The sequence below is a fragment of the Rhinolophus hipposideros genome (genome assembly GCF_964194185.1).
Source record: "Rhinolophus hipposideros genome assembly, chromosome: 2".
In the NCBI taxonomy this organism is placed as follows: domain Eukaryota; kingdom Metazoa; phylum Chordata; class Mammalia; order Chiroptera; family Rhinolophidae; genus Rhinolophus; species Rhinolophus hipposideros.
This window is the reverse complement of record NC_138048.1, coordinates 71,231,045-71,248,909: the sequence shown is the minus strand read 5'-3', so window position 1 is coordinate 71,248,909 and position 17,865 is coordinate 71,231,045. Positions and strand designations below refer to the sequence as shown.

General features: G+C 36.1%; 1 protein-coding gene across 1 annotated transcript in view; it reads right to left on the bottom strand.

Moving 5' to 3' along the window:
* Nucleotides 1–17,865, bottom strand: part of SPATA16 (spermatogenesis associated 16) — a gene marked incomplete at its 3' end in the record, with an annotated part of 204,093 nt that overhangs the window by 30,531 nt on the left and 155,697 nt on the right. Inside the window, exons 6-7 of the mRNA XM_081077396.1 lie at nt 3,943–4,089; nt 2,761–2,873 (exon numbers count right to left, since the gene is read on the bottom strand). Coding sequence (XP_080933522.1) covers nt 2,761–2,873; nt 3,943–4,089 — 260 coding nt within the window. The remainder of the gene's footprint in view (nt 1–2,760; nt 2,874–3,942; nt 4,090–17,865) is intronic.

Genomic DNA, 17,865 nt, shown 5'->3' with positions numbered 1-17,865 from the left:
ATGGCATTTGATGTCTGATAAGAAAAAACATACCTCAAGGGATCTGAAAAACACCATTGAGGGCGGCTTGGGTTACAGTTAATGGTACCACGTAGGAATAATTTCTACTCAGCAACTTATTACTTGCTTCATTAAGCTAGGTTACCTTTGCAGACAATTTTATTCGGTCCTGCTTTATGAAGCTATGGTTGGACATATAATAAGAATCTTAGAGGCCAATAGTTGGACATGCTTCTGGTCCCTGGGTACTTTCAGGATCACTCACTTCTATTTCATTAAAACTCTTTGAGACAATCTTTCAAAAACTGTTATTTTCCACAGAGGCAAACATAGGAAAGTTGAAATTCCTTGCAGTTAGCAAAGTGGTACTGACCCATTCTATAGAAGATTGAGTTATTAATTAGATGCTAAGAGTCTTATTTACAATAGGGTTTTTAAATCTCCTTTATAGACACATAAAGATACATGCATATACAAATTTCAAGTGGTCAGAATGCCATGTGAAAGGTGAGTAGAAAATGAGGTAAGAGCATTTTAAAAGTACATAATACCGAGATAGACACAACCTGCATTCACTATACACTGTGAGATCTGAGTTGGTAACAGGTGATGTGGTTATTTCCCTCACAAGTGACAAGATCTAGCAGGTATTGACCCCAAAAGCCAGGGCACAGACAGATCACCTCCACAACATCCAGCACACTGGCTCCACCAGGCTAAGCATGTGTGGACGAGGTGAAATAATGCTATGTGGTGATCGTTCTTGTTAGCAAAGCTGTCACTGTTTGCAAGGGCCTGATGCTGACGGTGATATGTGTGTATCTCTAATTAGGGTGGGGAGGTGGGTAAGGGTGTGTGTGTGTGTGTATCTGTGTGTCTGGAGGAGGTTGTGATAGAGGGTGAACTGAAGAACAGTCCCCAAAATTTGTAGTGGAGTCAGAGATAAACTGAATGTTTGTGTTGACCCCAAATTCATATGCTGAAGCCCTAACCCCAAGTGCGATGATATTTGGAGACGGGGATTTTTGAAGGTAATTTTTGAAGGTAATTAGATGAGGTCATGGGTCGGGGCCCTTACAATGGGAATAGTGCCCTTATAAGAAGAGACATCTCTGCTAGGTGAGGACACAGCAGAAAAGGTGGCCAATTGCAAACCAGAAAGAGGGCCTTCATCAGAACCCAACCATGCTGGCTCCCTGATGTTGGACTTCTAGCCTCTAGAACTGTGAGAAAATACATGTCTGCTGTTTAAGCCACCCAGTCTGTGGTATTTTGTTAGGACAGCCTGAGATGATTAAGATAGAGATGGGTTTCTTATTAACAGAAATATAGAAGAGATAATTGGGTATAACACAGTTGTGGGGAGGGGAGAGATTTGCAGTAGGAAAATCAGAAAAAATGTACTTTTGCATTTGTAATGCATAGAATTGCAAATCATGCAAACAGATGAAGGGTTTTACAGCTTTTCTAAAATCCTGAATAATGTTATTGAGCAGATAAACTGCTGAACAGATGTTAAGTCGCTATTTGTGATGACCCCCTTGGTTCCACTTGTAAGGTAAGAACATCCAATCACAGATGTAATACAAAATCCACAAAAAGAAAATTCTTTAAAGTTTCCTGTTTATAGACTTTTCATAAAATACAGTAGCCCTCGCTTATCCTCAGAAGATATGTCCCAGACCCCCATTGGATGCCTGAAACAACGCAGATGGAACCGAGCCCTATATATACTTTTTTTCCTATACATGCACACTGTGATAAAGTTTAATTAATAATTAGGCACAGTAAGAGATAAACAGTAATAACCAACAATAAAATAGCACAGTTATAACAATATAGCAATGTACTATAATAAAAATCATGTGAATGTGGTCTCTCTCTCTCTCAAAATATACTGTAAGTACTGTACTCACCCTTCTCGTAATGATGAGACGTGATACAGTACCTACATGAGGAGAGGAACTGAGTTACTCAGAATGGTGTGCAATTTAAAACTTATGAATTGCTTATTTCTGGAATGTCAATTTGATGTTCTGGGATCATGGTTGGCCTCAGGAAACTAAAACCATGGAAAGAGAAACTGTGGAAAAGGGGGCTACTGTATTAAAAAAGAAGAATCTGCAGCCTTTATAGCTTGTGAATGAGAAGATCCCTTTATGTACTTTCAGTACAATGGCTTGAATTTTGTTCAAAATAGCAAATTCAGTTCTTATTTTCGGCTTTTTAAGACTGAAAAGCCAAAAGGCATCTTTTTCCTGGATCAGAAAAAAGGATTAGATCATTTATATTAAACGTATACAAAGAGTAAATGCCAATGTTTAGAGGAGTATTGAGTTTATCAGTGTGGTGTGGCGGCACAAACTTGAAAAACTCTGAATTCTCGTTTAGGTAACGGGATGGTTTGAAGCAATGGCCCAATACATGAAATAGGGAAAACATTGCATTTGCTAAAAATTTGTTCTTGATTTGAAATGAGAAATTCACTGCAACCTTGAAGTAGATATCAGGCAGGCACAGAGAAAAGGCTCTTTTAAGAAATACTAGCCTTATAAATGCAGGAAATTGCAAAGCATACCATTGTAATATGTTTTAAAATCATTAGCTAAATTTTGTTTGGTTTTTTGCAAAGGAGGTTTACTATTAAATTTTCTAAAATCCTCCAATACTTGCAATATTTGCACCATAAACATGCCATACTTCTAGAATTATCTAATATTTATACATTGGACAAATATTTTTAAAAATTCATATACCTACATTCAACTGGGTACTTCTAATAAAATCCAATATTGGCAAGATTCTCTTCCCCGTTGTCTCCATTTGTCTCACTGCGTCTTCTCCGGTCAGCAGACCGAAGGGAGTTTTATGTTCTAAAAATTGCAACAATAAACTTTTGTACTACATTTTCCAGACATCCATTTCAAAATGCATTCTTTGGCAAGCTATAAACAGATAGCTCCAATGTTAATAGATATAAAATCTTTAGTACAGAAACCAGTCCCATCCCTGGACCACGTGTATAACAATGAAAGATCTATGAGGAGAAAGGCAGAGGAGACATTGCCCTTTAGAGACTATCATTTATTCATTTTGTTGTGTTTTGTGATTGAGAGATCTAAGAGACAGCCTATAACAATTCACCTCTTTCTGCAGAGTATGTTTTCCCTGAGTTGTGAAAAAAATGTTGTCATAAATGTGTCTGATTCTTGTCTTGTTCCTCCCAGGCATTATTCAAGTGTGTAGATCGCATTGACTTTGAATGTAGCTCACAGTTGAGATAAGCCTCAGAGGATACAGTGCCAAACAAAACACAAATCCTTAATTATGTGGGTAGGGCTGAAGGAATAAATTCAACCTGGTCATGAATTCAGCCCAGAAATTTCAGACTTCAACTCCCTGTGAATATTTTCTTGCAAGTTTCAACTAGAATTACAGAACACCATCTAATTAAAGTACTCTTTAGGAGATCTAAGCTCTTGGTTAATTATATAAGAAAAGAGTAGAACTGATATTAATACAATAGCAGATAATCTAAGTGATTTAAGGTTTTCACTGGCTATATTTTCCATTTCATAAAATAGTTTTATGGCACAATTATCTTCTCCGTTTGCTAATTAATGATGATAAAAGCTTGTATTCTTTAAGTGACCTATGAATAGACGTTGGTAATTGTATGCTTGGGGTGAGATGGTTGGAATGAGGAAGGTGGATACTCTAGGATTGTGTTTGGTTTTGCAGGAAGCTTTCCTGGAACCAGCATTCCAGGTATTGTTAACTAACCCACAGAAAAGACTGGAAGGAGTTAATTTCAACCCAACAAACGTTTTGGGGGCCCAGGCCTTATTATATGCTAAGCCTTGTGGTGAATAAGACTTAATGAGTAACGTACAACTCCTGCCTTATGAAAGTATCGAAAGATAGTAACTCCAGGTGATTCACCTGTAAATGTTGGTAGCTTCCTACTTGATACTTTTTCTAAAAATTTCCCATCTTCTTTGTTTTTGAATCCAAGAGTCAAGAGATATTGTTGGGGAGGAAAGGATGACCAGTCAGCTGTCTGAGGCAACACGTGGAATCCTTGAAGATCTGAAATACAACAGAAAAAGATTAAAGACTGTTATCACATTATTGTTTTCCAAGTATTTTTCTTCTTTAGATTTCAGGAATGGTACTTGGAAAAGAATGATAAGTACAAATGTCAAAGATACAAAGTAAAAGTATGTGCATCAAAGTTCAGGTAGCTGATATATCAAAATCATATTTCACTATTTATATTTTTCTTAAACTATGAACATACACAAGGCATAGTAATAAAATATGGCTAAATTTCATTTCCCTATATTCAAAATAATAGAAAATTCGGGACCAGCTTGCAGCCTTAATATTTTTATCTGTGATTGTTTTCAAGAAAATCTGATTTTTCTGTTCATAGTTTAAGACTTAAGGAAATAAAGTTACATGAAAGGAAAGAAAAAAAATTACCAAGTAAGAATTATAATATAAGGCTAATGAATTAATTTAGTTTACTATCCTGCCTAGTTGTAAAAGGAAATGTGAAACGATAAATGTACTGACTTGTAATCAGACTAGGAAGTGATTTGAGTGTCATGAAAAGGGTTCTTAAAAAAAACTCAGCTTTTAATGACTGTGAGTGGTAATGTTTACTGAGTACTTATTTCCTACCAATGTTGTTCTAAGTATTTTGTGTGCATTGCCTTTTTAAATCTTAAAACTTTACAAAATCGGTGATGTTGTCCCTCTGTATAAATATGAAATTGATGTACACAGATGGGAAATGACTTGCCTGAGAACACAGCCTGCAAGTGGACAAAGGAGGAGCCATACCTGGGTAGTCTGACTCCGGAGACCAGAGGCCTAACCACGGCATGCGGCTTTCAGCGCTCTTGCCTATGGATTGCCTTTGGGGTAGGGATAATGTCAGCCTTAGGATCTTGAAATGCAGATTCATTTATTTCCATTCTGAATAATAAGGCTTTGGTTTATTGTAAAAGACTTCGCAAATGAAGGATGATGAACAGAGAGTTTAACGAGCCCTCCCTACTTGACACTGCCAGAAAGGGGAAAAAATGAAATTTCAAAGATCCTTGAATTATGATTTAGTTAAAGATCCATCTTTAAGGTTGAATCAGAACTCAACTGGTCCAGAGGGTAAGGGGGGTGGGAGGTGGGAGATGAGGGTAAGGGGGATCAAATATATGGTGATGGAAGGAGAATTGACTCTGGGTGGTGAACACACAATGGGACTTGTAGATGATGTAATACAGAATTGTACACCTGAAATCTATGTAATTTTACTAACAATTGTCACCCCAATAAATTAAAAAAAAGAGAACTCAACTGGTATAGCCTTTATCTGTAATATTCCTTTAAAAAAAAAAAGTTGACAGAGTAAACCATGAGTGTTTTTATTGACCCTCCCTGTCCACCCTTCTTTAGCTGTAGAACCCTTTGCTCAAACTAAAATTTACTGAGACGCCCAATTTAAAGCTGATATAAGTAGAACTGTTCCCTGGTTATGGTCAGCTCTTTAATCTGGTTTTGCTCCTTAGCTTAGAAGGTCCCACGATCATGCTGGTGATGGTGTCTGGGGTTGTCCTATGGGGAGGTCCTTGGCTCCCTGGGGAACGCTGCATGACTAGAGGGCCCCTGAATGGGTGTAGGCAGGTTTTACAGCTGTTCTAACCCTCCCCTCCCCACTACCAATATATCTAACACATTGACATAGAAGTCTGGATCTCAGATGCCCTGAAGCCTCCTGTCAGCACTAAAGAATATTCCAGCTCAGAGAGGACACCTCCAAGACTTTTAGGCCTACATTGAAGTTTTCTTGGAGGCTTGGAGTCCTGAAGCTCAAAATAGATAGGATGTATTATGCATGGACTGGTGTTTGTAGTGGATGCAGGAAGCACCTTGAGATTTGGCATTTTCTGGTACAGCTCTATTGCCAGAAACAGCCAGATGTTTGAGGGCTCTATTTTATAAATAACAAAGACTTTGAGAGGTTGACATCTTCTTGCTGTTAAGTATTTGATGTATAAAGAGGAGACCAATACTAAGAGTGGTAGTGATTAAATTGATGAGTGAAACTAATATTAGCACTATAGCTAATTTATTATAAAATATGCTTGCAAAAAATAGAAGTATTTTCTGTTCCATTTAATCCTATATGTTTCATCCTATGAGTGTGCATTATTAATTCATTATTAATTTCTAGTCAAAGTATCAAAATGTGAGAGGTCCCTACATACATTCTGTTAAATTGAGGGAAAAAATTTTAAAGTATCATTCATATTCCATTTGTATGCAGTATAAATTGCAGTTATGTGAGCATTTAGCTGAGCAGGTGGTCTATGACCCAAAATGACGAAACACTTACCAGATGTCGAATCTCATGTAACATTAATTTGAGTGCTAATTGTTCTCAATTTTATGCTCATAAACCTCTACCTACGTCCGAAAAGCCCTGTGCCTCTGATGGATAGGAAAGTTAACCAGATTATATTGTCCTTTGGTAGAAAAGTTGAATTGATTAAAAATGTCTTCTTTGTTTCTGTCATGTCAGAAGAAAACTTGGGAAAAATAAATCTTTGAATGCACTTCTTTACAATTTGTCACATTAGGAGATGAAATTTAGATGACTATGACCAATTTATTATTTTAAAAAGATCAGTTTGTGGGCTGGCCCGGTGGTTCAGGTGGTTAGAGCTCTATGCTCCTAATTCTGAAGGCTGCTGGTTCGATTCCCACATGGATCAGTGTGCTCTCAACCACAAGGTTGCCGGTTCAACTCCTGCAAGGGATGGTGGGCAGTGCCCCCTGCAACTAGAAAACGGCAACTGGACCTGGAGCTGAGTGGTGCCCTCCACAACTAAGACTGAAAGGACAACAACTTAACTTGAAATAAGGCCTGGAAGTGCACACTGTTCCCCAATAAAATCTTTAAAAAAATAGCATTCTTAAAAAAAACACAAAAAAAACAATCGGTTTGCACAGATGATGCAATTCCAAATTTTTACCATGAGGGAAGTGGATGCTTTAAAAAAGAATATCAAAGATAGATTGTGAAGATTAAATTTCTTACAGAAACATAATATTTCATTTCCCCCATCCCAAATGAAAGATGTCTAAGTTTCAGCCAAAGAGGATAAAGTTTGCCCTTTATCGAGAAACTTTTATCGTACCACCGAAGTCTTGGACCGACCAGTTTTCAAGTTCCCAAGTTATTCATGGCCTTTGACCTTCTGTCCTTTTGCCTTCCTTCTCCTTAAAGTCACCTCCTTAAAGTTCATTTTCTTTCTCTTTGTCTGTCTCTCTTTCTCTGTCTCCTGTCTCTGTCTCTCTGACTGTCGGTCTCCGTCTCCCCCTCTTTCCTACACACATACGTACGTACTAGCTCCTCTTTCTCCCCTCTCCTCCTGCCTTCGCATTCAGTGCTCCTCCAAACTGTCTCTGGCTCACTGGTATGTTCTTCACACACACAAATACACACTTGGGGAATTTCTCCATTCTGTGTCTTTAGCTATTACTTCTAACCAAAAGACTGGGGATCAAAGCTATAGTCTCATCTGAATATTATCACCAAATTCCATCACTGTATTTACAAATGCCAACTGGGGACATTCTAATTTGCAAAATTTACCTCAGACACAGCCAATATATTCCTCAAAAATGATTTTCATAGTCGTCACAACTCCCCTCTTCCCTGCTTTTCACAATATGTTATAAGGTAGCTATTATTCACTCTCGTATTGTGGCTTAAAGTTTAGAAGCCACTGTTGATTTTTCTTTCCTCTTATTTCTTGACATTTAGTGAGTCTCAAAAGCTAATTAAACCTGCCCATTGTAATACATCTCACATTAACCTCTTTCTTTGCATAACCAGTGCTACTACCCTGGTCAAATTTGTGATCACATAAAATTTAGATTATAGAAAAAGTTTCCCAACCAGCCTCAATGCCATCTGTATCATTTCATGCCAATATATCTCTGAGCCATCACCTAATGAGTATTTCTGTAAGATTGCCTTTGTCATTGTCACATCTGCCCTCAGGAACTTCAGTGACTTCTGTCCTGGTAGGCAAGGCTCTCAACTATGTGCATCTGTTGTACAATTGATACCTAATTCCGATGTTTTCTCTGGTATCAACCTTATCCTCAGCTCTGCTGATTCCACTAAGTTGTACCAGCCTTTGCTTGTGCTGCTTCTGAACTTTTCTTTGTGCTTTCCACCCAGAAACACCTACATATTCTCCCCATTTTTCCTTTATTCAGTTGATCACTATCATCCTAGATGTATCTAATTTAAGTCCCACCTTATCCATGAAGGGTTTCCGGAATATTTCATTACCCCCTTCAAAGTCTATACCATTCACTCCAGAATGAATTCCCTAATGCTTCATGGGGGTATTTCTCATCTCCCCAATACACTTAACCCTCTTGAAGTTCACATCTTCCCTAAGCTCAACCATTTTTAATGGTCCAAATTAAAATAGAACTTCTGTGAATCAAAACTAATGAAATGATCAAGTGGAGCAGATGCGCAAATGAGCAGAGCAGCTTTGCCTGGATGGAAACATTAGTTTCATACTCGGGCTGTACCTTTGCTGCCACGTATTCTCTGGGAAATATGGACTCTTAGTCACAAAGAAAATTGGATTAATAGAGAGTCTGGCTTACTGCAACTGTGGCAGCACCAGAAAAGTATCTGCAAAAATATGAAATATTGATTGTAGATCAGCAGGCTCGTCTACATATATGAGGGATAGCTTTATTTGTTATGAAGTTAAATATCCATAAGATACAATTTGAGCTCCTTAGAAGTGAAGTACAAAACATAGGTGCCATCATCATCAGTACCTTCAGTTGGACACCTCATCATAACCACATCCGGCAGATTGTGAATGAACTTTTCAAAGCAATTTTTTTTAAAAAGAAAAATCGTAGAGATTTTAAAACTCCTTTAGAAATATGCAAATGTGATAGTGTTCTATCATCACATTTCTCTAAGTTTCAGTTTCTTTTCATTTTTTGGTGTCTATGTCATTTCTCTGCCCTTTGTCCATAACAAAATGTTCTGACATTTTGGGTTAGAGCAAATCTCATTTCTAAAGGTCCCAATTGCTCAGTGTGAGACGGGACCGTGTCAGTTTTATATGACTTCTTTTTACTGATCAGTTTCAGAGTTTAGTTTTACAGTGCCTTCATAATGCCAACACTTTGTCATTACTTCTTTCCTAGTTATTTTCTGAGTATTATCTTGTATTCCTTTTAATGCCAATACTTCTATCTTGGAAGTTATCCACCAATTCATGTCAGCAAGAAAAGAGCAAAAGGCAGCAACTTTGCAGCTAAGTTATCATTATTGCTCCCCATAAATAATGAAACAGTTTCTACTTTTAAAAACATAGATAGCATATTTTGATTTTTGCATTTGATGTGTGAGAAAGTTATATGTATAATGAATCTTTGTATAGTAAGTTATATTTTTCCTTTGACCTTCATTGTAATTTCAGAGTTATAGATACAAGTGGAGAAAATTGGTTTTCATTCCTAAGATTCCTAATTTTCACTTTGGGCTGCTGGTTCTCCAAAACCAATCTGTGTATTTCCTGTCATAATACATATACAAACTTCGAAAAACAAATAATTCTCTCAGGACTTTTATGCATAGTGCTTGTTCATTTCACTCTAAATTCTTAGTGATTCCAAAGTTTTACGTATAACCTGCTGTATTATATTTATTCTCGGGCATTTCCTTAATTCCATATCCACCAAAGTAGATTTGAGATCATACAAACATTGAAGATACTTCTATTTCCTTTAATAGTTATTAGGCTCACAATCAGTGAAATAATACAATGTTACTATAATTCACATAAATGACTGTATTTATGCATTATATAAGGGTTGGTATGGACATTGGTTGGTTGGCTCTCTAGCATGCCTTTTCTTCTCCCCCCTTTTTTTATTTCTTTAGAAAATTCTCTCAATCCATACCTGCTCTAAAAGTGAGACCTAATTGAATTCAGCCAATCAGACAATGGTATTACCTCAACCTCAGTTTTGGTTCATTGTAAGCATACAATGCAATTTGGGCGAATGAGAAAGTGCGAGTTCCAGTAATTGCGTGGAAGAGGCACTCACTGTTCCTTAGGACAGTGTGATTTAAGATCTGTAATGACATTTGAGCCTTTTGCTTTTACCAAGAGCTAGGTAGTAGAACACCAGGTAAATGAGAATAAAGCTGACTGCAGAAAATAGAGCAGTGAGTGAGCTGTGGGATCAAGCTGTATTTAAGTATTTAAAGTCAGTCCTGCCTGTGGATCTTTAAGTTATATAAATCAGTGTATTTCATGCCTCCTACTCCCCCTTTAAAAGTTAAAATAGTAAAGTTATTTTGACCTGTGATTCCTACTACCTGAAACAAAAGATTTCTGATATAGGGATTTAGCTAGTAGTTCAGTATATCTGCAAATACTATAGAATCCTTAGAATATTGTAGCTGAGATATAAGATAGTTATTAACCTTTCAAGTTGACTATCTGGGAAAAATATTTTCCTCATTTAAGAAACGTAACAGTTTAAGGATTAGGAATTATTAATTTTTAAAAAATTTATTGGGGTGACAATTGTTAGTGAAATTACATAGATTTCAAGTGTACAATTCTGTATTACATCATCTATAAATCCCATTGTGTGTTCACCACCCAGAGTCAGTTCTCCTTCCATCACCATATATTTGATCCCCCTTACCCTCATCTCCCACCCCCCGCCCCCCTTACCCTCTGGTAACCACTAAACTATTGTCTGTGTCTATGAGTTTTTGTTTCTCATTTGTTTGTCTTGTTCTTTTGTTTTTGGTTTATATACCACATATCAGTGAAATCATAGGGTTCTCTGCTTTTTCTGTCTGACTTATTTCGCTTAGAATTATACTCTCAGGATCCATCCATGTTGTCACAAATGTTCCTATGTCATCTTTTCTTACCACCGAATAGTATTCCATTGTGTATATGTACCACAACTTCTTTATCCATTCATCTATGGAAGGACATTTTGGTTGTTTCCATGTCTTGGCCACCGTAAACAAAGCTGCAATGAACATTGGAGCACACGTGTCTTTATGTATAAATGTTTTCAAATTTTTTGGGTAAATACCCAGGAGAGGGATTGCTGGGTCATATGGTAATTCTATTCGTAAATTTTTGAGGAACCTCCACACTGCCTTCCATAACGGCTGCACCAGCCTGCAGGAATTATTAATTTTTACAACTAGTACAAAGATTGAATACATCTTGATGATGTCATTATTATGATATTATTATATAATTATTGATAACTATATGAGTCAAATATGAGATAATAATAAAAATAACAAATGTTTAGAATAATTTTTCTTGATCTTTATCATAATTATTATGTTTCCATTTTGGTTAGATTCTGCATCTCATCGAAAGTGTCTCTTGGGTAGTTAAATAAGAATGCATAACTGAAGTCTTATATAATCTGAAAGCTTTTATTATACTGACTATCTGAACTGGTCATCTACTTATTTGTTTGTTTATATCCCACTCTAGAAGTGTAATCACTTGCCTTACATAAATACTTATAAGAAAAAGTGTTAAAGAATATTTGGGTAAAACAGAACAAAAGGAGATGTAAGAGACAGGTGATAAAGTCTTAAGTGAGATTAATATGCAAAATGTATTTTATAAGGCTCATATATACTTGTTAGAAGTAAAGAGGATCAGCTATCTTATTCACAATGTTCCTAAGATTAAAATAGTAATAGTAATGCCATCCTAGAGATGCACAGCAATTTCTTTTCCTAAGACCAGAGATTTTCTTTTGTTGCTTCCTGTTGAAATTGGCTTCCTACAAATTTTTGTTTAATAAATACAATTATTGAAGACAATTAAAAAAAAAGAATCACCATGATTATCCTGTACAAAAACTGTTATTACTCATGACTTATCATGATTCATGAGCAAATGATCTTGTGCTAATAACTCAATAATTTCCTGTAGTGGATATATGCAATTTGAAAGTCAGCAGGCTTTCATTTAGGATTTCATAAAATATTCTTTACATATGGAAATCTAAAAGAAGAGATTTTCTTGATTATTAGGTGTTAGGTATAACTCTTCAGTATTCACTGTGCACTATTCGTAGTCAGTTTGGTTGTGATAAAACTACTTTTAATCTGTTTTATTCCTATTAAACTCAGAAACAAAATGATTGCCTTTGACCACTATTATTTTATGTTAAATTATTTAAGGAATCTTTTTTTTTTTTTTTTAATTGGGAACATTGGGGAACAGTGTGTTCTTCCAGGACTCATCAGGTCCAAGTCTTTTTTTTTTTTTCAATCTAGTTGTGGAGGGCACGGCTTAGCTCCACGTCAAGTCATTGTTTTCAATCTAATTGTGGAGGGCGCAGCTCTCTGGCTAACGTGGGAATCAAACTGGTGACCTGGGTACTGTGAACACTGCGCCCTAACCAACTGAGCCAACTGGCTACTCTGACTACTATTATTAAGACTATTATTACCCTCTGCAACTTTGGAGTTTCAGGCCAAAGTAATAAGACCTGAAATAATAATGAGAGATATAAATATTGGAAGTGAGAGACCAAATTAGCATTACATAAGAATAGATGATTATTTACATAGAAAATCCAACAGGATAAACTGAAAATCAATTAGTATAGACAAGTGTTCAGTAAAGTATCAAAAAGAAAATACACAAAACTCAAAGTAAACAGATGTAAGATTTAAAAAGTCAGTTAAAATATGTAGGTATAATAAAATATACAGTGTAATGAAAATATTGGTTTAATTCATAATAGCAACAAAAATGATAAAATATTAGAAATAATCTTGATAAGATATATAACTTAAATGAAGAATTGATTATCTAATTTACCTAACAAATATTTGTAGGCCTTTTTTACTGGAGTTTACATAAATGTGTCAGGTGTTATGATAAAATAGTAGAATATTGAATGCCATCATGTTGCTTACCATTTGGTGCATGCAGTATACAGTCAATAACAATATAGTATGGTACATTCTTAAATAAAGGTGAGACTGGGGAATCAGTAAATGATAGAGATAAAAAAAAATTCAACCATTGATAAAGGAAGTTAAAATAAATTTGTCTGACTTATCTGGGCCTGGAGTAGGATTTTTCTTTCCTCTAGGAATTTTAGCTCTAGACATGTGGGATAAGATTTGACTTTACTACCTAGGTAGTCCAGAAAATCTCAACTCTAAAAATAAAGGCTCTCTGATTGATAATAGTACTTTCTGGTATTTGGAGAAAGCAATAGAAAATCTTCTCTGGAAGAATGCAAAGTCAACCCAGACTGTACAGAGTTCTCACAGATGAAAACCACACTGAATAATGCCTTGAACCCAAGGGTAAAAAATACACAGACATATAATTTACCATAAGTGAGAAATCGTATAGTATCATAGAAAGACGTTTGGTCTTTGTCCCCAGTACCTGGCACAGAGCTTCTATAACTAAGGACTTTTCCTGAGTGATAAAGAATGATAGAAGTGTCTTTTGTTCTAATGTGGAGACTCTTGACAGGACCTTAGATAGCTTTTTTTTAGGATGGGCGCTGGTCAAAAGAAAGATCAAGCCTTGATTAGAAGCTTGGAACTTTCAGCCCCATTCCTGGCTCCTGGAAACAAGTGGTTTGGGAAAGGAAAGGATGAAAGAGTTAGGGTTGAAGATCTTTGATCTTGGGTGGCCACTCATGGTATAAAATCGCAGCTGTGTTATGATCAGTTATTATAAGTGAGAGTTACCAATAGTGATGAATCCAACTTTTGGGAAGTTGGTTCACTGGATGCCTAAAAAAAAAAAGAAAATTAAGAAAAAAAGTGATATATGCAATCCCTTGATTATTGTTATCTGTTACAGCTAAAATAATATCATAAGAGAGTGATGGGTTGCACCTTGAAGCTGGGTCAAGTTCAGATTTTGGTTGGTCTGAGCTTTGACCACTAGCCCCAAAAAGTCCTCCAAAGGGAAAAGTTAGGTGGGAACAACACAGAGTAGCTCTAAGAATTAAACTATGAAACTATTAAAACCAGAGGATATAGTGTTGTTCAAACAAACAAACAAACAAACAATCAAACAAAGAGAGAGAGACAATAGGCCCTAAATAAAGTCACCTATGCTAAGCCCACAATACCAAACAAATAATTAATACCTAATCTAATTGCCATTTCGACCTTTCCCAGGAATGTAAACTTTAACCAGTCAATCTGGAATTACCTGGTCAGCACTAGTGAGGTAATCACATGATATATCCCTTCCATTCTCCCGCTGCCCCAGAAGGTGACCTTGTCTGGAACAATCCACTCTTTGTTAATAACTTCCTTGTCTCACTTCCTTTTTTCCTATAAAAGCCTTTCACTTTATACTATTCTTTGGACCATTTTTCTATTTGCTAGATGGGATACTGCCTGATTCATGCTTTGCTGAATAAAGCCAATAAGATCTTTAATTTGTTTTACTTTGTAGATCAATATCATTAGCCTCCTGGAGAACCTTTACTAAAATGGATTGTGAGAGTGACTAATTCAGGGACAGTAGTTTTTAAAGGCTGCAGAGTGGAAAAGCATGATTGGGTTGATGTAGGACCCATAGTTCACTATGAAACAATCACAGATGGTGATGCATGATCTAGACACACAGCCAGTTCTTACCAAGGAAACAGCCAGACTGGTAAAGTCTGTTTACCCTGAGAAGGAGTACTTTTTAACTCCCATGTGAATGAGTGATATGCTTTGTATGTAAGCATATGAGTTTTTGTGAGACTGGCTTTATGATAATTGAAATATTCACCTACCAAATATGTCCATTACCTAGGTCATGGTCAATGCTGGGGTTAAGGGGCATTCCTTGTAACCTTACTGCTGCAAATAGAACAGCAGTTGGGAAAGCCTTACAAATTTATTGTCTCAGCTTCCCATCATGGGTGATACGCATGCTAACAACAACAATACAATAATAGGAGAATGGGAAGAGAGAAGAGTCAAGGGACTCATCCCAGGAGGGTAAACGTTTTTTAATGGTTATTAAGATATGGGATGAGTAAAGAAAACAGCGATAAGAATGAAACAAAAGGGGAAAAGGGCAGAGGGTCAAGGGACTCTGGTCAAAAGGTTAAAATTTTTAGATGGTTATTAAGAAATGGGAGAAATAAAACAGCACAGAGAGACAAAGAGACAGAAAATGTAATTAATAGTTACAGTAATATGGAGGATAGAATGAGTAGAAGTAACAAATGTTCAGTTAAAATTCTTAAATGAAAAAAAATAGTAAGCATTAAGGGACTGGAGTATTTTTTTTTTTTTTGACTGGAGTATTTAAAAAAATGGATGACAGTCATTTGGAATTTATGAAAGACATGATTCCTTAGATTATGAAGCACAAGGATTTCCAAGTAGATTAAGAAAAAAAAAATGCATCTAACACATTTTAGTTAAACTGTAGAACACCAAATAAAGACATAATTTTAAAAGCACCAGAAATAAAAGAAGATTATCCACAAAGGAATGAGATCTGACTTCTCAACAGCAATGACACAAGTCAGAAGACAGTAAAATAATATCATTAAAGTGCTAATTTTTCAGTTTAGAATTTTATACCCAGATGAACTGTTATCCAAGAGCCAGGGTGAATTAGAAATATTTTAGACAATCAGAAACCAAGAGTTTACTACCAACAGACCCTCACTATGGGAACTTCTAAAGGATGTACTTTACAAAGAAGGAAATAAAATCCAGAAAAACTGCAATGTAAGAAAAAATTGGTAGATAATGTATAGAAAATAACTACAGGAAAAATGTTAACTATGTAAAAAACAATTATGACTATAATAATTAATTTGAGGAGTGAAGGAAAAAAATCAAGTTGGAATAAAATATGGGATCTATGTGTTAGGCCTATAAGTTTAGTTAAAGTATTCTAAAGCCTGTATCTTGTTCAGTAAAAATAATTATTAAATTTTAATTCTGTTAAGATATCTACACATATTCGAGTGTCAAAGATAATACTTAAAAAGAATTGAAACATAATTTGTAATTTAAAAACCTGTAGAGAGGAAAAATGAAGAGAAAAAACCTTGAAGAATATATAAGAAGGCAAATTGGGGAGAAGGGAAACCCATGGAATAAAAGTTCATAACATGGTAGAAATAGACTAAATCAATAAAGATCTATTTAGCACTTACTATGTGCCAGGTATTATTTAAGACAATGGGATATATCAGTGAGCAAAACAGACAAAGATTTCTGTGTTTCAGAAACTTATATTGCAGCTGAAAAACTCAAGCAAATCAAAAATAGTTGAAAGACAGAGATTGACTAAATAAACAAATAAATGTTCAGTTGTGTGCTAATTTTAAGAGAATATTTAAATATAAAGACATAAAATGCTGAAAATAAAAGGATGTGAAAATAAATACCAGAAAAGTACTAGTCAGAATAAAACTAGTGTTTTTATATTAATATCAGATGAGATTTAATACACAAAACATTAAGTCTAAAGAGTGTGATGGCATAATAACAATACAATTCATAAGGAAGTTTAACAATATTAAAAGTGTATGCATGGGTGCTCAGTAAGTATTTGCTAAAGGACAGAAGGAAGGAAGCAGCCTGGTAGGAAGGGACGGCAGCATGAGAGGGCTCTAAGTGCAGTGACGGGGCCAAACATGGAAAGAGGATGGTTTCCTGGAGGAGTGGGATGAGAATGGGTTCAGATTGTGGCTGTGGAATTGAATAGCCTGGTCCCAGTTCCAGCAGCATCACTTACTAGCTGTGTGACCCTAGGCAAGTGACTCACCTTCTCTGTGCCTCATGTTCCTTCTCTCTAAATGACAGTAATAAAAGAACCTACCTCCTAAACTTATGGGGATTAACTGAGTTAATTTGTAGATGTAAAGCCCCTAGGAGAGTGCCTGGGACATGGCATTCACCACAGATGTCAGCAAGTATTACCCTGGATAGATGTCTGTAGCCATTCTCAACATCTATCTTTAGTTAGTCACCACCTTTGATCAGTTCTACATTTAAGTATTTCTTAAAGATGGCTTTTCCATCTGGAGGGCCACAGCCTTGGTTTAGAGACTCCTAATCTCTTATTAATTCATTCAGTTGCTTCTTTTAGTACAGTTTTCCTGAAGTCCATCCTGCTTCATATGAACAGTTAATTTTGTAAAGTGCAAATCTTGCCCTGCCACTGTCCTGAAATCCCTTTAGTGGTTCCCTGTTAGCCTTGAGGAACTTGTCATCAATCTCCAGTACTAAGTCATGTGAGGTTCTCCAGAATTTAACCCCTGCTTCGCTTTCCTACCTCATCTCCCAACAGATAGTTGGTGAACACATGATTGAACTCTTGCTACAGCCTTCCAGAGGGGGGCAGGCAGCCCTTACTCTGCAGGACAGCGCAGGACGCATGGCAACAGTGGGAGCTGGCCTCTTAGTGACCATTGGGAAAAAGGACAGTAGTCCCAGGACCTTTAAAAAGTTTTGTTAAAACGTGAAAACCTCTCTTCCTGTCATGATAAGTGTGTAGGAAAATAAAACATTGAAACTAATCCTGACTTAGTATGCTGTAATGGAAGACATTAGCAACATTGAGAATTCCAAACTTGTCAAGAGCACTATGATAAAGTTTCTCCCTTCTTCATCTTGTTGTGTAATATAACATGGAACATTGTTTCTATACCTTTGTGAATTTTCATACTCCTTTCTAAGTTTGGATCAGTTTCCAACATTCTATCCTCTGTGCTTTCAATGTTATGAACTATCTCCTGGAA